This window comes from Callorhinus ursinus, unplaced genomic scaffold (assembly GCF_003265705.2).
Source record: "Callorhinus ursinus isolate GAN/ISIS: 27379988/994484 unplaced genomic scaffold, GSC_fseal_2.0 scaffold1, whole genome shotgun sequence".
In the NCBI taxonomy this organism is placed as follows: domain Eukaryota; kingdom Metazoa; phylum Chordata; class Mammalia; order Carnivora; family Otariidae; genus Callorhinus; species Callorhinus ursinus.
The window spans coordinates 63,184,420-63,207,020 of NW_027397063.1; the positions used below are offsets into that span (position 1 = coordinate 63,184,420).

General features: G+C 45.4%; 1 protein-coding gene across 1 annotated transcript; it reads left to right on the top strand.

The window, feature by feature from the left end:
• The first annotated feature begins 530 nt into the window (after positions 1-530).
• On the top strand, positions 531-17,693 carry APOD (apolipoprotein D). The gene is made up of 5 exons (XM_025869133.2): positions 531-689; positions 4,353-4,492; positions 10,015-10,136; positions 13,774-13,862; positions 17,192-17,693. Exons 2-5 carry the CDS (start codon positions 4,373-4,375, stop codon positions 17,425-17,427), a joined length of 567 nt encoding a protein of 188 aa, XP_025724918.1. The 5' UTR covers positions 531-689; positions 4,353-4,372; the 3' UTR covers positions 17,428-17,693.
• The last annotated feature ends 4,908 nt before the right edge of the window (positions 17,694-22,601 follow it).

Genomic DNA, 22,601 nt, shown 5'->3' on the forward strand with positions numbered 1-22,601 from the left:
CTGTACGCTCAGCTCTGGCAGAGACAGAAATGACAGTCCCTACCTCACCGTGGGGAGACTGAGACTCAGAGAAGTGGGTGGCTCCCCCAGGTTCACACAAAAAAGCCATCTCTAATTCTTAACCTTCACCCTGTTGCCTGAGCCACACTCCATGCCAGAGACCACATGGGGTGGAATTCATGCTCCACGTCAGGAAATGAGACCGTTGATTTTTCATTTACACAAAAATGAAAAATAAATACCAGATGCTCGAAAACATGTTGCAACTCATCTTGCTGGAACTTAAAAGTGCATTCTGACTGAGAAAATTAAATTAGAAAACCCACAGAGCAAAAAAGATGTTTTGAATGAAATGCACTTTGTCTCTCTCTCTCTCTCTCTCTCTCTCTCTCTCTCTCTCTCTCTCGCATCCACACACACACAGTATCTCATTGTTTCTTTTGCAGGGAGCAGCTGTGAAGGAAATTGGGGGAGGGAAATGGACAAAACATCCCATCTCTGTGTTTGGTACAGAGCTAAGCTTTTAGGCCAGCCTTCCTGAACTGGAGGGGGTGTGGCATGCATTAAAAGTAAACATCAATGACCCTATGAAGCTTATAAAATAGCTTGGGAGAAGCCAGTCAACAAGAGAAGGCATCCTAAATCGGATGAGTTTGCATGTGGAAACTGCCTTCATCTTGACAAAAAAGGTACGTACTGTGGTTTTAATTTTCATTTATGATGAATGATGCTTGAACTAGAGGCAGTCTTGGCTTTTCACTGCCCCCTTTTCGGCTAAAAATAGTAACTAACAGGATGGAAGGTTTGTACCAGCTGCTTGGCAAATTTGGTCTCATTTTTCCTCAAGCACCCTTACAAGGTAGATACTATTCGTGCCATTTTCAGACGATGCAGCTGAGGTTCCGCTATCCCAAACAACAAGTCTAAGAGACGACTGCCAACAGATACCAGGCTGGGGTGCCAACCCCATGTTGACTCATCTCCAAGTCTTCTGCTTGCACAGGGCACCCTCTTCAATGCTATATAGACAATAAGAAGATCTTCCCTACACCAATGCTGGACCAGATGGGTTCTCAGGGAGTTGTCAGCCACCGGTGCGCTACAGTAAAATTAACTGAAAAGTGATCTAGAATTAATCCTGTGAATGGGAAATGCATTTAACAATATGGCACAAACCTATTTTCTTCAGAAGACATATTTTCTTGTTAGATTCAATAGCTAAATGGGTTTTTTAGACCCATTTACTTGTGGAAATGTATTTTGTTTTATCATGTGAAATCTAAAACTCTAGTCCTTAATGATCGGCAGCTCTTTGAAAGCAGGGACTATGTCCTCACTAATACTCAGGCGTTAAGAGAACAGGCTCCTAGGAGACCTGGTGTGAGTAAGTTCTGGCTTCAGAGTTTCGCAGGAAGTAACCTGGGCTCATCAGCAGCATTGAGTGCAAAGAGAATGTCAATGCAGGACCCTGACAGACAGGGTATGGTGGCGATACAGTGTGGGGCCCATTCAACATACTGAGGCCAGGGCTTCTCCATGGAGAAGGTCAGTGAGTGTGAGTATCAGTTCACAGGGTCAGTGCTGGCCCAGGGTGGGTGCACCGTAACTTTAGTGGAATTATTATGAAACAATTTAAGATTCAGTTAAAAGCATTTAAATTATATTTATTTTTAAAGTATGTAAACTCCCCTCATTAAGACAATCTTCCTGTTAGTATTAGAAGATGATGCAAACATACAGGTCACACACAGCCAAGTTCACAGGTACATGTTACTAATGTGACTTACCTCTGATGCGGGATGGGGCCGAGGCCCCAGAGGGAGGGCCTCAGGCCCATCGCCAAGAAGGTTCTTGGCCTTGCACAGGAAAGAATTCAAGCGCAAGCCATTGAGAGTAAGGGACCAAGATTTATTAAATCTAGAAGAAAGGAGCTACCTCACAAAGGAGTGGTCTCTCCTTCTAGTAGAGAAATAGGACACTCCTTTGCCTCTAATAAAGGATTTTAGACGTTTTGTTTTTGTCTTTTTGTTTTTTTTAGCTAACCATACAGGGAGGGGTTCACTCTTTAACTTTGAGTTTATCTTTTACATTGGGTGGTGTGTTTTTCCATTGTTTTAGGATCATGAAATTACCTGCAGGGAGCAATTTTAAGAATGTCAGACCTTTGTGGCTTTTACTGCCGGAGGGGTCTTGTGGTCTTCCGTCTGCCGACTCTTAGGTTAAAGGGTCAGCCTAAAGTCGAAATGGCTTTACTTTGCTCAACTTGGCTCCGAGTCCTCCCCCTCCTGCCTCCCCTTCAGAAGGTGCTCAAGAAGTGGGGAGTGAACTAGAATGGGAGGGGCCTGGCAAAGAAACTATGGATGCCATCAACCCTCTCTCTCTACAAAAAGTTTTAACCATAGGAATAAAACTACTGCAAGAAAGAAGCATCTTTGGAAAAGATGCGAGCAAGGGTAAGAATTAGCTCTGAAATCCTCCTACAGAGCTAAAGCACATGTTTCAGCCCACAATAGAACACTTTTTTAATATTTGTCAAGAGTAAGACAGGGAACTGACTTTTGGTGTAATTCACTTGGTAAAATGAGGCTCATCAAGGTTACAGAGGTAGGTGTTTATGGAAAGCCACCAAAGGCGGTGTGCAGAAGGCAGCATGTCTCAGGGTCACTGCAGGATGGACAGTTGGCAATGGCCCCTGAGTCCCAGCTCTCTGCCCCTTCTGGCACTCAGCTTCCCATGTGTAGGGGGCTTGGAGGGTGGGTCAAGGACCTCTCAAGTCCTGCCAGTTTGGGGGACCCTGTAGAATGTGCGTAATGTGTGACCATCCTTTGAGGTTGGATCTTCTGGTCAAGGCACTGAGCTTGGAGCCCACTGAGGGCCAAGAGTAGAGCTTCATGGTTCTAAGAATTTCTTGGAGATGGACGCAAATTTGTGCAAGTTGAGGCAATTCCATCCTCTCCCAAAAGGTTAAAAGACAGGTGTTGTTTACGTGGTGGTAGGAGCTGATGGGAGATGGATTCTCAGAGAAGGTGGGGTCCTACAAACCGACTTGGCTTGCTCAAGGGAGACTCAGCCACCCCCCCCCACCACCATCCCCGGCTGGCAGCTTTACTCATTATGTAACTGTTCCTTTGAAAACGGAGCAATGAAAACTCCAGAAGAAAAGCTATTGATTATTAAAGGTTATTTGGAGGTTTAACCATAATAAAGTGGTTATAATTATTCCTGTTATGACACATCCTTTTAAATGCTCAGATCTGAGAACATTTTGCTTGCATTGATTCAGTCCTCTCCGTTGCAGGGAGAAAGGCAAAGAGCTGGAAATAGCTCCTGTGGAGCCACAGACAAGGAGTCACACGGAAGAGAACAGTCAGGGCAAGAAGCAGGGAAGGGTGCTTGGGCCGAAACGCCCGTTGCCAGCTGCTGGCCCACCTCTAGCTAAATGCACATCCGTGTCCCTGTCTGTTCAACTAAAAATAAATAAATAAATAAATGCACATCTATGGAAGATATCCCCAACAGAGGTCCAAAGAGAAATTCAGGAAATAACTATTTGTTTCTGCTTTTCATGCTAACAATAGCTAGCATTTGTGAAGCATTTGCTCTGTGTCAGACACCACCCTAAATGCTCTCTCTATAGCATTTCATTTTATTCTCGCAAAACTTCATGAGGTTGGTATGATTGTTACTCCCACTTAATAGACCAGGAAGCTCAAGTGTGAACTGGACACAGTTATACTTAGTATGTGGCAAAGCCCGCATTCAAACCCATTCGGGGTGACCGTGGGGTTCCCAGCACATGGCTGCCTGTTCAGGTCTCAGGCTTACTCCTGAGTCGGTAAACAGCCCCCTAAGATGGGGTGTGGGGTGTGGATCAGGGAGGCATTTCTCTTACGACTCTCATAAGACACTAAATGTCATGCACGGTTTATGTTCATCTTTTTTCTCTTGCATGGTTCACTCAACAGCTTCCACCTCCCCCTTTGCCTACCCCCACCCCACATTGTTTCTCTCCATCAACAAGTCTGGACTGTGCCTGACACTCCCAGGTTCTGGGAGTGTCCATCCTCGAAAAATGCATACTTGGGAGGGAGCAGTTGCAGAATACATCCCGGGCTCCAACACCAGGCAGAGTGCAGGCAGAGTGTGCTCTCCTGGAGGGACAGAAGGTCTGGAGAGGATCCCGGGGGTGGAAGGGCTCCCAGTGCCATTGACTCAGGTGACCCTGCAGGGTGACTGTCGCAAAAGGCTCAGGGGAAGGTCCCCAGAGAGGTCCCCAGAAATTTTCCCCTGGTGACTGCGTGTCCTCGGGAGGCCCAGAACGACTGGAGCTGCTTTGTTTCTCCGAACTCCAGGTTCCATCCTCAGCCCCAAGATGGTGAGGGAGCTGCTGCTTCCTGTGCTGGTCGGCCTCTTCAGTGCTGTGGACGGACAAGCCTTCCACCTTGGGAAATGCCCGAGCCCTCCAGTGCAGAAGGATTTTGATGTGAATAAGGTGCGGTAAAAGGCTAATCTCCTATTGGTTTGAATAACCATCCTCTGGGCTTCCGTGTGAGTATTCTGCTTTGAGTCCCACAGCAAGCCTTGGGGTAGGTACTTATCCAATTGGGGGATCCCCCAAAGCAGACGCTGAGCAGAGGGTTTGGGGAAGATGATCCCAGGAAGCACCGTGGGCATGTGGGGTGTCCTAACCGGGGGGCATGTGCTGTCCTAACAGAGAAGCAGGACAGCAGTAAAGGATGCATTCCTCGACAGTAACACTGTTAACAGCAGGGTTTCGTCCTGCTGGGGGTCCTCTGAGGAAATGTGTAGAATGCTCCTCAGATTGTCGCACGGAGGGATGTGAGCGGGCTGTGGGTGTTCCCGTGGTGCTGGCAAGGCCTTCCGGCAGAGGGAGAGGCGTGGGCTCAAGGTGGGTAGCTGGCGGTGTGTGGGAATTGTCCAAGGTGGCCGAGGTGAACCCAGCTGGGCTGAGAGGACATGGGGCGGTTCATGGGCAGCCGCTGTTCCAGAGCTATTATCCGCATTCTACGGATGAAGAAGCTCAATGTCAGACTGCTCATCACTGACCCAGGTCACCCGGCTAATCAGTGCAGAGTGGGATTCAAGACCAGCCTTCGCCGCTGTGCAGGACACCCACGGGTTCCTCACGCAGGGCCTAGAAGAAGACAGAACTCCCCCAAAAGGCTTTTTTTTTGTTCCCTACGCTAAAAAGATACCAATATAACCAGATCCCCCATATGTGGTTTTTCTTTGTGGGATCAGGCCCAGCCTTACTGTGTATATGTGTACATATGTACACGCAGGGAACTGCCGAGGCAGCTACTGGGTAACACGAAACGGCTTCCGTGGCTGCGACCTCATGCCTAGAATCTCCTCTTAAGACATTTTCTCCTTAGCAGAAAGTTTGGATCTTTTTTAAGGTTGTACTCATGATCCATAACATTAAAATTGTTACCAGTCACTCCCTCCTCAGTGTGAATGAGTTTTGGGACCTCTCAGGGCATGGAGTAGGTAGAGGGGTGAGGGAAGAGAGCTCAGAGCCCCGCGGGCTGTGGGGAAGGAGCACCATCCATAGAGAGTCACACAGGGGAGGTAGGCAGGAGACACACAGGACAGTTTACATTGACTTACTCCAAAACTATTATGGGCTGATCCCTTTATTGAGGTAACCCTGCTAAGCCACAGGAGACTTTCCAGAAAAAATCCAGGGAATTTGAATCATATTTCAATTTGGGGGTAAAAAATCCCAAGACATCTTGAAAATTATAACTGATCTATATTTACAAAAGTCTTTTGAAGAATAAAACGGGATGTTTAAAAAAAAGTTTTATTGAAATATTCATATGCCATATCATTCACCTGTTTAAAGTCCACTTTCGATGTTTAAATGTTTTTTTTTGTATAATCACAGAGTTATGAAACCATCACCACAATCAATTTTAGAGTATTTTCATCATCCCTACACATAAAACAGTCACTCTCCATTTCCCCCTCACCTCTCCCTGCCCCAGGCAACCTGTCTCTATGAATTTGCCTATTCTGGACATTTCATAGACATGGAATCATACAGTGTGTGGTCTTTTGTGACCGACTTCTTTTACTTAGCATTGCATTTTCAAGGCTTACCCATATTGTACTATGTATCCGTACTTCATTTCTTTATATTGGCAAATAATATTCTACTGCATGGATAATGCCACATGTTATTTATCTGTTCATCATTTGGGTTGTTTACACTTTCAACTATCAGGAATAATGCTGCTATAAGCATTCATGTACACGGTTTTTGTGTGTTTATTTTTGTGGGAGTTTTTTTGTGGACATATGTTTTCGGTTCTCCTGGGCATATACCTAGGAGGAGAATTGCTAGGTCATATGGTAACTCCACGTTAACTTTTTGAGAAACTGCCAGACTGTTTTCCAAAAGAACTGCATCACCATTTTACAGTCCCACTGGCAGTGTCTCACACCAACTTCTCCATATCTTTGCCCACACTTGTTATTGACATCTCTTTTGATTATAGTCCTTAAAATTTTAGCGGGCACGAAGTGGTATCTCATTGTGGGCTTGATTTGCATTTCTCTGATGGCTAATGACGTTGAGCATCTTTTCATGTGTTTATTGTCCATTTGTCTGTCTTCTTTGGAGAAATGTCTGAGTCCTTTGCCCATCTTTTACTTGGGTTATTTCTCTTTTAATTATTGAGCTGAGAGTTCTTTATATGTTTAGATACAAGTCTCTTATCAGATATAGGATGTGCAAATAATTCCCACATCCTGTGGATTGTCTTTTCACTTTATTGATGTGAAACTTCGATATTGGATATTCAGTTCTCCCAGAACTCTTTGTTGAAAAGACTGTTCTTTCCCCATTGAATAATCTTGGCATCTTTGTTGAAAATCAATTGGCCATATATATGTAAGAGTGTTTTTGGACTCTCAATTCTATTCTATTCTATATGTCTATCCTCATGCCAGTGCTATACTGTATTGATTACTATAGCTTTGTAGTAAGTTTTGAAATTAGAATATTTGAGGCCTCCACCTTCGTTCTTCTGACTATTCTGAGTCCTTTGCATTTCCATATGACTTTTAGGATCTGTCAATTTCTGCAAAGAGGCAGAGTTGTTTGCATTTTTCTTTTATAAATACTGCAATGAATCTAGATCAGTCTGGAGAATATTGTCATCTTAACAATTTTAAGCCGTCTAATCCATGAACATAGGTTATCTTTCCATTTACTCTTAGGTCTTCTTTAATTTCTTTCAACAACGTTTTGTATTTTTCAGAGTATAAATTTTGCATTTCTTTGGTTAAATTTATTCATAAGTATTTTATTCTTTTGATGCTATTGTAAATGGAACTTTCATAATTTACAGTGTTCATTGTAAGTGTAGAAAGCTATTTGATGTCTGTATATTGATCTTGTATCGTTTAACCTAGCTGATTTCATTTATTAGTTCTAATAGTTTTTGTGTGTGTGGATTCCTTAGGATTTTCTATTACAAAATCATGTTATCTGCAAATAGAGATAGTTTTACTTCTTCTTTTCCAGGATTCCTTTTTCTTTCTTTTTCTTTTCTTTTCTTTCTTTTTCTTTCTTTCTTTCTTTCTTTCTTTCTTTCTTTCTTTCTTTCTTTCTTTCTTTCTTTCTTTCTTTTTTTGAGAGACAGAGAGAGAGAGAGAGCACACGTGTGTGCACCAGCAGGGAGGGGCAGAGGGAAAGGGAGAAGATCCCAAGCAGGCTCCACAATCAGCATGGAGCCTGACACAGGGCTCAATCCCACAACCCCAAGATCAGGATCCGAGCCAAAATCAAGAGTCGGAAGCCCAACCAGCTGAGCCACCCCAGGCGCCGCCCCTCCAGGATTCTTTTTACACGTTGCATTCTCCTTATGTGGATAGAGAAACAGACCCAAAACCATGAAAGGGCTTTCACAAAAGTATTATGAAATTATAAGAGAGCATGACATGAAAAGCAATCTTCCACCTCTGAGTTTCCTCTTTTCTGGAAAATCATGCTTCCTCAGTTTTAATTGTGGAGCACTAAAGTCACCTTAACAATAATAGAACTATTTTAAATGATCTGTATAAAATGGAGCTTTTTTTGAGGATGCCTAGGAAACCAAATGGCCTTTAACCTTATTTTTGGGTGCTTTAAATGAATGTTAATTTCAGTGGTTTTAATTGAAAGATACGCTTTAATAATTGAGTGGAACATTTCTGTCATAAACGTGGGTATATAGTTGAGCAAACAGCCATGTGACTGGAGCAATACTGCCCCCTGTTGGCAGTACACTTTCAGTTCAGAGTCTGACTTTTTTTGAAGGTGAGTGCATCTCTGATTTTCCTTTGTTGAGTAATACATTTTTAAATTTCTAAAATACTCTGAATTAATATTTTGACCAAGTAAATATATTCACATGGTTCAAAATTCTAAATGTATCAAAGAACATTCGATGAAAAGTTTTTCTCCTACCCCTGTTTCCTTCCTACCTCAGTTTCCTTCCCTAGTAGCAGCCAATAAAAACAGTTCCTTGTGTATCTTTTGGGAGATAACGTATACGTCCACAAATACATACATAACTGCAGGAGGCAGAACGATGTACACACCCTGATCTCTGGAACCTGTGGATATGCTACTTTCCACGGGAAGGGGGATTTTGCCGATGTGATGAAAGTTATAAACTTGGAGATGGCAAGAGTGGCCCAGATTATCCAGTGGGCCCAGTCTAATCACTGAAGGCAGAGAACCTTCCCGAGCTGTGGTCAGAGAGGTGTGATGATGGAACAAGAGTCAGAGAGGTGCAATGTGAAAAGGATCTCTCCCGTTTTTGCTGGCTGTGAACATGGGGAAGGGGTTCACCAACCAAGGAATGTGGGTGGCCTCTAGAACTTGGACAAGGCAAAAAGACAGAGTTCTCTAGAACCTCTAGGAAGGAACACAGCCCTGCCAACACCTTGATTGTAACCAAGCTCACTTGATGTACGGAACTGTGATGAACAGAACTGTGAGACCATAAATTTACGTTGTAAGCTTGTGGTAATTTGTTATAGCAGCAATAGAAAATGAATATAATAACCTTTCCCCTCATTTTTCCATATACCTCATTTTTCACCCAGCTCTTTTTCCACTGAATGTATTTTGGGGATAATTGCATATGACTCCTTTAAGAGAGGGTGTATAACATTCCATTGTATGAATGTGCCATTATTTATGGACCCAGGTCCCCTACTAATGCTCACTTAAGCTCTAGTTTCCTGTCTAGTTCTTACAATATAGTACCACAACAAATAACCTCATATATGCACTACATGCATTTTCAGCTTTGCTAGATAATTACCAAATTACCCCCCGTGAAGTTTGTAAATTGGAGTAGTCTCCGTGCCGGGCAATGCATGGAAGCATGAAAACACCTGTCTCCCCTCACCCTCACCCACTCCGTTGCACACTTCCTTTAAGACTGACTCTGTGCACAAAGTTATGAACTGAGACCAAGCCCCCAGTGGAAGAATGATACCAGTCTTCTAACTCCTGATCACCTGCCAAAAGCCTTTGTGACCAGCTCCCTGTCCGGGGTTATATGAGGAGAACTCAACCAACTCTGGAGTCCCAGTCCCCCACAGTGAATATATATCTGACTTTGCACACAATTCAAAGTTGCCTCGTAGAATCACAAAATATTTGAGGTGGCACCTTACATCACCTGGATTGCTCCCTCTCTTTTACAGAGTCTAGAATTTCACATAGATTTTGGCTGGAGGGGCAACTGACAGCATATCTAAATAAAGAGCACTTTAGGAATAAGATGTGGCATTCGACCAATGTCTGCACATCCAATTCACTTACTTTCCTTTGAATCAATATCTTGCTCGGTTGCTGTTGTGAACAATGCAGCCCATTTTGCTTGGTTTCCCCAGGAAAGGGCTCTGCTCTAAAAGACAACAATAGGGAAGAGTTTGCAGGTCCCCAGAGAGCCACAGGTTTTTCTCTGCTTATTGTTATCTCTGCAGTATCTTGGACGATGGTATGAAATTGAGAAGATCCCAGTGAGCTTTGAGAAGGGAAGTTGCATCCAAGCCAACTACTCGCTAATGGAAAACGGAAACATCAAAGTGATAAACCAGGAGTTGAGGTGAGTGGCTGTGGTTTCAAAAGCAAACACAGCCCTGGAGCCAGCCCGCAGAGAGCTGTCCTGGGGTGACTGGGTGCCCTTGCAGTCTGGTTCGGGGGCATGCCGATGTGGCTGGGTCTGCACTCCTGTTCACAGCAGGTCCTGAGATGAAAGCTTTTGGCAGGCAGAATGGTGGGGTCTAGAAGCCACTCATTTATTTGCAGGACCATTGCTGAGCATCTTACTGTATTGTGTACTCCTTGTGAGTATCATGTTGTATGTGTACTCCCTGTGAAAGGCACTAAGGATGCAACAGGAATCCAAACTGCAGGGTTCCTGCTCTCAATGTGAAGTAGATACTCTCATAGCAAAGGGCAGGGGGGCCTTCTCATCTGATCTCCAAACCAAGAGAGAAGCCCTTGTACATTATCTACTGACAGAGGACATCCAGCTCTGCTTGAATCCTTCCAGGACCTGGTGGTTGCTCATCGCCTTCCATGACAATTTATTCCATCTCCAGGCAGCTTTGACTATTACAGACATAGTCCCACTCTGGCTTATGTGAACAGGATAGGCTGTAGAAGTCTACTTTTTTATGACTGACAGCTTCTGATGGATTTCTTTTTTTTTTTTTTAAGATTTTATTTATTTATTTGACAGAGAGAGACACAGCGAGAGAGGGAACACAAGCAGGGGGAGTGGGAGAGGGAGAAGCAGGCTCCCCGCGGAGCGGGGAGCCCAATGCGGGGCTCGATCCCAGGACCCTGGGATCATGACCTGAGCCGAAGGCAGACACTTAACGACTGAGCCACCCAGGCGCCCCCTAATGGATTTCTATTTGATACAAAAATTCATACTTTAGAAAGCACACATAAGCTTTTAAAAAGCCCCAGAAAGTGCTCCTAGCCACCTTCCATCAACAAAGATAAGAGCAACAATAAATGGTAGTAACAAATATCAAGCATTTCCTATGTGCGAGGCACTATTCTGTATGTGTATGTGAGCACGTGTGACCCTCTATGTATGTCTGTGTAAACGAGTATACAGGCTCACTCAATCCCCATAGCGACTCTGAGGTAGGTACTGTGATTAACCCCACTTTTCTAGATGAGAAAAACTGAGGTACAGAGAGGTAATGTGCCCAGGGGCCACACAGCTTATAAGCAGCAACGCTGAGATTCAAACCCGGGGAGAAGTGAAATGGGGGGAGAGGACAGAGGACACATGAAAGGAAGGCGGGGGGTGAGGGGCTGTCCTTCCTGTGCCCTACAGGATCTGACAACTGTGTTCAACTCCCAAGAAAACAACCACAACCCAGCCTGGAATTTACTCAGGCTCAAGACGCTTTGTGTGGCCATCCTCTTGCCCACTGAGCTTCCTGTGAGCCAAGACGCGGTGGGGTGACTCCCTGGCCCTGCGTGCATAATAGAAACAAAGTAAAAAATCTTAAGGGCCTGTGAAGAGAGAAACAGCTCATTTTAGAGCCCAGGAAGGGTTACAGGGACTGGGATGCAGGCACCCATCTGAAGTTGCGATGACCGCATTTCAAATATTTTGTCCCACTCTGTGGCCAAGAGTCAGACAATGACACGGATCCCAAAACCCACGAGAGTCTTTGGGATGTGCTGTGCAGCTGGCCAGGAGTCCTCTTGAACCGTGTCCTGAGTATTAGGTTGCTCCGCATGTAGGGTCACGTGTGTTTGAAATACAAGGGCACACGGAGAAAGGTTTGCTAGTTCAGGGGAGGGGTGTGGTTTTCCTTTCAGGGTACTGCAGGATGGGCAGAGGCACAGCGCGGCGTCTGAGCAGACTACTCTCCGCCAGGGTCGGGGGATTTGAGAGCCAGAGCAGTTGGCACCGGGCTGGGAGCTGAAGGGCTCGGGCTGGGAGTTAGCCTGCCCGGTTTCAAATGCTGGTTCTGTCAAATACTAACGATGTGATCTTCAGTGAGTTATGATCATTCTCTAAGCCTCTGTTTCCTCTCTGTAAAATGGAAATAATCATAGAAGCTCCCTCCATAGGGCTTTGTGAGCGTTGGATGAGGTAACACGTGTAAATCACGTAGTGTTTGGTGTGCAGTAATCACTTAATAAATACAGCCTATTCTGTTAATCTGGGGCTACTCTTGAAAATACAAGTGTTTTTTCCATGAACAAACTGTGAGTTTATGCTCAGAGACTGGTGTTTTGAAAACTGTTCTGGACAAAACATAAATGATGAAGGAAGGGTGGAAAGTCTGTTGAGAAGAGGCTGGTTTGTTGCTAAGCAACCGTATGCAAATGAAAAGGGACCATCTTCCTGTCTTCCCTGCTTTCTGTCTTCCCAGCTGAGTTCCAGGTGACAAGGAAGGGTCTGGTCTCCAGCCCTACCTGATGACAAACAGACTCTGCATCCAGCAGCATCAGAGCACATTTGCCATCCGTCCTTACCTGTTGCTTATTGTCTGGTTTCTGGGACATCGATCGCCAGTAACCATAGCCTACCGACTTTCTAAGACACGCTATTGCTCTAGTTTTAGTTTGCCCCTTGAGGAGTGGTGAACGGGCCGGTCCTCCGTCAGCTTCCTCGGAAGAGCACTGTGATGTGTGATGCACCCTCCTTCAGTGCATCCCTAGGCCTTTTCCCTGTCCCTGAGGTCCCTGGGGTCGTAACACGTCACCCGGAAATGGAGCCAGCTCCCTTGAAAAGAGTGAAAGTACTTCATCCAATCTAAGATCATCACTTTTTTTTAAAAAAAGATTTTATTTATTTATTAGAGAGAATGAGAGAGAGAGAGAGAGAGAGAGCGCGCGCTCATGAGAGGAGGGAGGGTCAGAGGGAGAAGCAGACTCCCCGCTGAGCAGGGAGCCCGATGCGGGACTCGATCCCGGGACTCCAGGATCATGACCTGAGCCGAGCCGAAGGCAGTCGCTTAACCAACTGAGCCACCCAGGCGCCGTAAGATCATCACTTTTAAGACACACCACCATTTTATAAACCACTAAGAAAGAAACGACCAATTGTACGTGTAAGGTGGCATCCGGTGTAAGATGTGCGTTTCTTCACATTTAACGAAGTCTCTGAGAATCACCAATGTTTCCTCGCTGCTGATTTACCTGACCTGTGTCAAAACCTCCCGCACTCAGTTAGAAGCTTTGCAGGACTGGCTAGGGGTCTCAGAGCTCAGGCGTATGAACGCCTTTATGGGACTGATGTCCCTGACTCCCCAAGAGCAAGGAAAGCTTGCAGATCTCCAGACTTCTAGCAATCACGGCAGTCCTTCTTGTTTTTTTCCTTTGGTTCAGTCTCATTTTTAAAGAAGTGAATCTTCTTAGTGTATTGGGTTGTTTTGTTTGTCTGTTTTTCTCTTCTCTTTTACTCCCACCCCTCTGGAGACTGAGAGCAGGAAATGGCCTTGCAGGACTCAAAAAACAGCCCTAAAGGGCAAGGGCCTGACATATTATCCGGTCCTGGAGCATTTCAGTTGTTGCTTCTTACCACCCCAAGGCTGTCTTCCTCCGCGTGGTCTGGGACAGTGACAAAGGAAAGGGGACAGAGCCTTCCTAACCATCAATCACAGTCTTGGCATCCTGGTCCTTTAGTGTTACACATCTTGCCTTTCATTGATTTTTGGCTTCCAGTGAGTTAAGGCGTTTTGTTTTGTTTTAACTCATTACAGATCTGACGGAACCGTGAACCAAATTGAAGGCGAAGCCACCCAGGGCAACCTTACGGAGCCTGCCAAGCTGGGAGTTAAGTTCTTCTGGTGTAAGTATTCACTTCCCTCAGGAGGTTTCAGGGATAGGAGGTATGCAAACTGAAAGCTAGCGCCTTTTCTACCTAGAATGGTAAGTCAGAGCCCTGGGTAGGAACAGTCCTGTCACATCTGGGTGTCACCCGTAGTGACTTAATACATAAATATTTGTTGAGCACCTGCTACTTGCCAAGCTCGGGGCTAGGCACCGAAGATGCGACGATGAGCCAGACAGCGCTGGCCCTTGTCCCGAGGGGCTTACACCCCAGTGTGGATACCGACAAGTACCCGGGCAATTTACTATAAAACTACCATGTTTCAATAGAGGAAGCACAGATAACAGCACAAGGGCATGAGCAGTAGGAGACCCAATCCTGTCATGTTTCCCAGAGGGGATGGAGGCCCGAAAAATTAGTACTTAATAGTAGTTACAACTAGTAGTGGTAATATTAGCAGAACAATCGATATGTGCAAAAGCTTGGAAGCAAGAGATGATAAGAGTGAAGGTAACTTTGAGCCCTGGCTCTGTCTGCCACTTTCTCGCCACACTGTGGGGTTCCCTGAGGGATATTTGATCACAGGCATTTGCCCTCTGAGCTCTGGGCTAACTGAGGAATGGACCCAGGCAACGGAGAGAGCACCAAATACTCGTTTTACTCTTGATACCGACACACGGGAGAAGCCAGCTCAGAAATGTGAGACTTCCTCATGCCCAGATTGCTCGAGGGCCCCTCTCCCCACGCAGGAGGCGGACGCTGAAGTCACAGCTGCAAGAGGAACCCCTCCTCCCACCCCCCATCAAACCCCTGCAGCGGGGCAGAGAGGAAGCTCCTAGTTTATACACCAAGATAGGAAGGCTGGGAGATGAAAAGAGTTCTGCCCGCACATAGGACCACGGGCAGTTAATGTCACCTCTGTGCCCGGTAGCGTAAAGGTAAATGAGATGGCACATGCTCTGTGAGCTGCGAGGGGCTTCGTACATGTCAGTTTCTCTTGCTTATTTTCACAAATAAGATAGTCAAAGTGCAGAAAAGCTAGGTGATGGAGGCAAGATCACTGGACTAATTAGAGGCCGGCTAGGAACCAAAACCTAGGACTCCCAACTCCAGGGTGAGGGATGGGGATGGGAGGCAAGGCCAAATATCATGTGCACGACCTTCCGAAGGAAGCCCAGAACAGGAGCTCAAAGAGGCAGGAGCTCAAAGAGGCAGGAGCTGCCGGCAGGGCAAGCAGAGGAGGAAGAGATTTACTCTGGTGGAGGGGTCAGATGTTTGCACTGGGTCTTCCAGGGTGTGGGGGACATTATGGAAAAGGCTGTCCCACATGCAGGACTGGCAGGAGGAAAGGCCTGCAGGGAGAAGCCCAGAGGATGGGCAGGTATGTGGAGCACAAGACAAGACTGGGCAGAGCCTCAAAAGCCATGTTCATGGGTTGGAGTGTCTTCCATAAGCAGTAGGAGGTTGTCAGAGTTTCCTAACAAAGAGACAGGGCATTTTCTTTGCTGAGAGGAAATGTCTGGGTAAATGTGTTTTGAGAGCTAGACCCTGGGGGAGGAAGACTGGCTGTGTGCAGGTAGGGCAGGATGCCGTTGCCAGAAGAGGTTGGAAGACATACTGCCCCCCGACTACTCAGGGCTGCACAGTTCTCGGTCCAGCCGGGAACACACAAAGCAGTGGAAATTCACAGATAGCAGATATCTGATGAATACAAGCTCTCATGGGTGAGCCTGGCAGGCCAGCACCAACAGGGCTAGAAAGGTAAGTCAGAAACAGCACTCGGTGTGGGCCCCATAGCTTTGTACCGGCTTCTTTCCACCAGGAGTCCTTCTGTTTTCATATTTATAAACAGGCAGAAAGAGAGAGGAGGGACCTTGTTGGGTGGTCATCTGGACTAGCCCTCTTGTGTTATCTTAATGACCAGCTGGGTCCTTGATGCCCAGCCAAGCTCTAACCTCTCACACACAGCCTCCTTTGGGCAGCTTCTCGTGGTCATTCACAAGTGTTGAGATCTGGTTTGACTTGGCAAACAGAGGGATTATTTTTGAGTGGAGGAGGTGGGATGCTTGAAACCCAGGAAAGCAAATCACACATGACGGCATACGTGTCCAAATCTTTTGTTCTTATGGGCTCAGCACACAGCTTTCTGCCATGTGGGTTCATTTTCCACTTAACTTTAACAAGGTGGGCTATGACTTTTCCTTGCCTTGGACCATGGCTGTGGAGGTAAGTCCCTAGAGGAAATTTCTGGATTCAGATGGAGAAGGTAAATCCCTCCCTCTCTTTTCGTAAGGACCCTTTAATGCTGAACTTTTGATATGACGCAGATGTCAATCAATGAATCTTTATATGCCCCTTATGAGGAAGAGTTTATAACCTGTTACCACGTGATTTACCGTATTCCTAAGAACAGAGGAACTTTTGAAGGTCACACAGAAAAACAAACAAATCAACATTAGTCCTTAATTCCTTCCCCAGGCAGGTTCTAGAGGAAGCTGGGAAGTACAGACTTGGAAAGCCTGGGGCCCCTGACCTCACATCACATCCTCTTTTTTTCTTAAGATTTTATTTATTTATTTGTCAGAGAGAGAGAGCACAAGCCAGGGGGAGCTGCAGGCAGAGGGAGAAACAGATTCCCCACTGAGCGGGGAGCCCAATGCGGGACTCGATCCCAGGACCCTGGGATCATGACCTGAGCTGAAGGCAGACGCTTAACTGACTGAGCCACCCAGGCGCTGCTGACCTCACATTCTTGACTCCACTTATCTAAGTGGTACCTCCATTTGTACTCGTGCTAAGAGCAGCCTGTTAGCCTAGGGGGTCCGGCAAAACCCCCCATTACCATCACCTTCTGCAGACCGACCTGCTCCCAGGGAGGGAGGATCCAGAATGATGGCTCTGAGCTCTGGCTGCACATTGGAATCATGGGGGAGCCTTCAAGAGTCCCAACCACCTCCACATCAGAATCTGGGCAAGCCTGGAGGAGGGAGGTGGCCTAGGATTTTTCAGAGCTCCCATAAGATTCCCACATGAAGCCAGAGTTGCGCCTGGGTGGCTCAGTTGGTTAAGCGACTGCCTTCGGCTCAGGTCATGATCCTGGAGTCCCGGGATCGAGTCCCGCATCGGGCTCCCTGCTCGGCGAGGAGCCTGCTTCTCCCTCTAACCCTCCCCCCTCTCATGTGCTCTTTCTCTCTCTCTCATTCTCACTCTCTCAAAATAAGTAAATAAATCTTTAAAAAAAAAAAAAAGCACTCATGAGAAGAACTAGGTCCCTGGTTTCCAGGGTCCTGGACATGAGGGTTCTCTTGCCCTGGCGCTTCTTAACTCCGCCCTCCTCTGGTTCTCAGTGATGCCCTCAGCTCCATACTGGGTCCTGGCCACCGACTACGAGAACTACGCCCTCGTGTACTCCTGCACCACAATCGTCTGGCTTTTTCACATGGATCATGTTTGGATCTTGGGGAGAAACCCTTACCTCCCTCCAGAAACGGTGACCTATCTAAAAGATATCCTGACCTCTAATGATATTGACATTGAGAAAATGACTATCACAGATCAGGTGAATTGCCCCGAGTCACTGTGAGAGGCTCTAAAGGGAACCTGCCCTCACTCCGTGTTACTTCTTTTGCTTTGCTTCCCCCTCCTCACTCCATCCATCCCCCTCCCCCATAAAGACAAACCAACCACGGCAAATGGATGCAAACACCAGTAGAGAAATTTGACAGCAGAAGCCCGTGGAAAGAAAGTCAAGGAAAGTTGGCCCAAACACTTAGCCATGCACCAGTCTGTGACCTTGCCAGTCTAATAATAAACTTGTTGCTGACCTGCTGTGCTCACAGTAGATTTCTGAATTGATTTTTGTGGGGTCTTAATTACAAGCTTATGTCTGGAGATCCTTGAACAGTTCTGTTAAAAGAAACGAAGCAGTGCACAGTTTAAAGGTAACAATCCTGTTTCTGGAAGGGGAAAGCTGGTAGCAAAGGCCTGTGGAGGGTGGCCTGAATCCAGGGGTCTCCATCCTGCAGTGGGCACTCCTTTAGGGGGAATCATTTGCATTTTTTGCGTCTCTGAGAGGCAGTTTCTTTGAAGTATTTACTTTCTCATCAGGAGGTCCTCAGAGTCAAGCTAACATAGGGGAGCATCTTGGGGTCTGTGCAGGGGAGAATCGATAAGGGAGAAGATGATGGGGATTTTTTTTTAAGAAAATAATTTTGGGGGGTCTTGCATTCAACTGATATTTACTGAGGCCCAACTGCTTTCCAGGCACTGAACCCTTGTCATCCCACAGAAGCTCCCAGACCAGCCAGGGAGACTAACAAGTATAGATGCAAATACAGTCCAAGCTGAGGAATGCAGAGGTAGCAGCACATGGAGGGAACTGTGGGGAGCTCCAGGAAAGTCTCAATCCCTGCAGGACAGAGGCACCCACAGGGTTGCACAGTCATGCCTCTGGGTGTCCCAACTTCAGAGAATCGGGAATCACCTTGACTTTTGGGTTTTTTTTGGTTTTGGTTTTGTTTTTTTTTTTTACATCATGACTTTTAAAATCAAAAAGACCTCAGAATGCTCCCCCTGCGATTTCACTCAGTTCACATAGCATTTGTAATCTACTAATGCTTTGGGAAATGAAGACAAAACTAAGCCATCTTATTAGAATTTTGTTTTTTCAGAATGAACATAAGGTATAAATTTCCTTGAGCACTGGAGACTCTTTAATGCTTTATATTAAAAGTTACAAAAATCCCCAGCACCTCAAGAGATACAATTTCCATTTTACTAAATAAATACGACCTCATATTGGAACTTCCGGTTCGACATTCCTGAAGTCTGAAAACAACCAGGCAAAAAGGCAGGAAGGGGGAGGTAGGTACTGGAGGAGAAGACCCTCTCCCCAGCTCTGCCTGCCAGTGTGCCCTGTGCTTTATCATGCCGCCCACCCGACCAGAGGGCACTTGGCTCCTCTTCTCAAATACTGTTATCCCCAAGAGTGTTACCGGCCTGTCTCTTATTTCATAGTACAAAATAAGCTGTGACTGCCTTTCTCTTAACAGCTGTCTGGTAACGTCAAAGACCATGAAGGTAACTACGGTTAGTACCTTTTACAGTGTCTTGCCCGATACATAGCCTCAAATTGCGTATGAGAATGAGTTACTGACTGGATGTGTAGATGGATGGACTGGAGTTTCCCCATAAAGGAAAAGGGAACTCTGAAGCAGATATCAGGGGTGACCAAACCAGAGGAAAACTTTTGGGAATCCAGAGGGAAGCATGTGGGCACCAAGTAGCAAGAGGAAACATGGGAAAAAGAACAAAAAACCCAGAAGGGAGAGGAAAAGGAAGGGAAGTGGGAAAAACAGCAAAATAGAGACAGTAGCAGAGAATAAATCCCCATGTGTCTACGGTTGGCTCTGACGGTCATCAACATCTCACCAGTCCGGGTCCGGCTCTCCCCCCACTGCCCCCCGTATTTTTGCTAGAGGGTTTGAAGCAAATCCCAGATATCACATCCTCTTATTTTGCCCATAACTGCCTATGTACAAATCTCTAGCAAATACAGGTACTTTTTAAACAAAGAAAATGTAAGATTATGTGTTATATCCTGAAGGTGCTCAGAGAATGCAATTTCAATGTGATTCAAAGATTATTTTATATAATCCAGATGAAAGGGAAGAAACATGCATAAAAATGTTCATCACAGTTTTACTTGTAGCAGCCCCCAAACCAAAAGGAGCTAAATTGAAGCTAACACTAACAGCCGAGGAATGGGATCCTAAATGGTGGGACCTGACGTAGTGTGCATTCATCGAAGTTCCTAGTTAAGAAGACAATGCAGGCACAAGAGAGCTGGTGCCTGCCCACCCACATGCATTGCTTGGGATGGGGGGGTGGGGTCCCTGAACATGGCCTTGCTGCCTGCAGAGCTAGTGTCTGGAGCCACACGTGCTGGACTAAGCTTTTGGTCCACCTGAGCTACTGACAGCCAATCCACAGGCTGAGCAGAAACCTCTGACTCTTGTGGCCTAACTGGATGGAAAAGAGAGATGAGGTCAATCAAATCAGGACTTGACTTTAAGAGATCTGAAGAGAGGATGATTGAAAACTCTGGAACCGTAAGGTCATGTTGTTTGGGGAGCCCATTGTTGGTGATGCACCACTGAAGTTACCAGTGTGTGGAACAGAAATGCAGAGATGAGCAGGCCCACCCAAGGCCCCTAAGAGCAGCTCCGGTAGCTGATGGCTTGCTGTGTCCTGGCTCCAATTCCCATGGAACTTAGCTGTCTCAGGTTCTTGTCCTGGGATTTGTGCAAGATTAGCCACACACACACCTTTTTTTTTTTTTTTTGAGGTAATTTAACTTGACTGAGTGAATGTTCCCTGCAGCTAAAATAGCACTAAGACAAACGTGTTCACATTATAATGTTGAGTGAAGAAAAGAATGTACCATTGTGCCTATGTTATCGTTACATGAAATGAAGGCGTAAAATCAAGGACTAAAAGTGAACAGAGAAAATGAAAGCAATTAATGTGTTAGAGTGCTAGAATTACAAGGTGATTTCCCCCCTTTGTAATTTTTGCTATAGGTGTTTGTATTGTAGGCCCTAAAACTTTAGACCCTAAAACGTCCTTCTAGTTCAACCTGACCCTCTGGCAAGTTTAGCACCAAGCAAGAAATAGGTTTTTTCTTCTAGTAACTACCTCACACTTTCAGGCCTTTTTGGACTGTTCTCCCATCCCACCATAATCCCAATACATTTGAGATGATGGTTTGTTGTGTGCATATAGGATGTGTTATTAAAGCAATCTTTATTTACTACCAACAAGGTCCTTGGTACACTTCTAGAAGACATGAAGAAGGATAGCAAGTAATTTAGAAAGTTATATTTGCACAGTTGTCTAAACATTATGTAATTTTATAAAAGATTTCCCCCAAAAGCAGTCACTTTCACCTTGATAATTATGACAAACTATTAACATTTTTAAATATTTGGGGGTTTTTAAGATTTATTTATTTTATTTTAGAGAGAGAGAAGAGTGTGTGGTGGGGTGTGGGGAGGGCAGAGGGAGAGGGGGAGAGAGAATCCCAAAGCAGACTCCCCACCGAATGCAGAGCCCATCATGGGGCTCAGTCTCACAACACTGAGATCATGACCTGAGCCAAAATCAAGAGTCAGATGCTTAACTGACTGAGCCACCCAGGTGCCCCATGTTTTGTTTTGTTTTTTAAGGTTCTACACCCAGCATGGAGCCCAACACAGGGCTTGAACTCAAGACCCTGAGATCAAGACCTGAGCTGAGATCAAGAATCAGACAGTTAACTGACTGAGCCAGCCAGGCACCCCTAAATATTTGTTAAGTATGGTCAACTTTTAAAAAAAATTTCATTTAAATTTAATTAGTATTTAATATAGTATTAGTAGTTTCAAGGGAGAGTTTAGTGATTCATCAGTGCTCATTACATCAAGTGCCCTCCTTAATGTTCATCACCCAGTTACCCCATTCCCCCACCCATCTCCCATCCAGCAACCCTCAATATGTTCCGTATAGTTAAGAGTCTCTTATGGCTTGTCTCTCTGATTTTGTCTTATTTTATTTTTCCCTCCCTTCCCCTATGATCTTCTCTTTTGTTTCTTAAATTCCACATATGAGTGAAATCATATGATAATTGTCTTTCTCTGCTTGACTTACTTCACTTACCATAATACCCTCTAGTTCCATCCATGTTGATGTAAATGGTAAGATTTCTGTTTTTTGACGGCTGAGTAATATCCCATTGTATATATGAACTACATCTTCTTTATCCATTCATCTGTTGAGGGACATCTGGGTTCTTTCCACAGTTTAGCTATTGTGGACATTGCTGCTATAAACATTGGACTGCAAGTGCCCCTTCGGATCACTATGTTTGTATCCTTTGGGTAAATAAAATATGGTCAACTTTTATGCTAAAATCAGTATCTTGACCAACTACCAAATATGAAATTAAAATGGGCTCATCAAGGGGGCACCTGGGTGGCTCAGTCGTTAAGCGTCTGCCTTCGGCTCAGGTCCTGGGATCGAGCCCCGCATTGGGCTTCCTGCTCAGCAGGAAGCCTGCTTCTCCCTCTCCCACTCCCCCTGCTTGTGTTCCCTCCCTCGCTGTGTCTCTCTGCCAAATAAATAAATAAAATCTTAAAATATAAAAAATAAAATGGGTTCATCAAGAATTATCTACGTTTTTCAGCAAAGTGAGTGATCTGAATGAGTGGGCAATGTTGAGGTACCGTGGTGGAAAGTGCACTGAGATAGGATCTAGCGCTACTTCCAGCCCCAGGCGAGTCAGGAGCTTACCCCAGCAGACCCGCTCCCCTGGCAGGCTTGTCTCCTCACCCGCATGTCACTGAAAGAGCTGAACTAGATGACGTATCTCCAAGGACCCTTCCAGGTCAAACATTTATAGTTCTGTAGTTTTGTAAATGATTTAATAAAGTGCAATTTTTGCTAAAAAGGAGAAAGTACGTGTACCTTTACAGGGAAAATGAGTCATAAACTTAAAAGAGCAGCTCTTTGCATTGTTTTGTGTCCCCTTCCTTATCAATGTACACATGTGCATACACATACACACTTTATTTTTTAATCAATATACATGGCTTTTTCATACTATACATTATTTGGATGTATATATTTTTTTCAGAGGGATACACACATTTTATTCCTATAACTTGTTAGCATTCTATAAATGCATTGGATGTATTACATTGTTCCTGGACTGCCAATTAT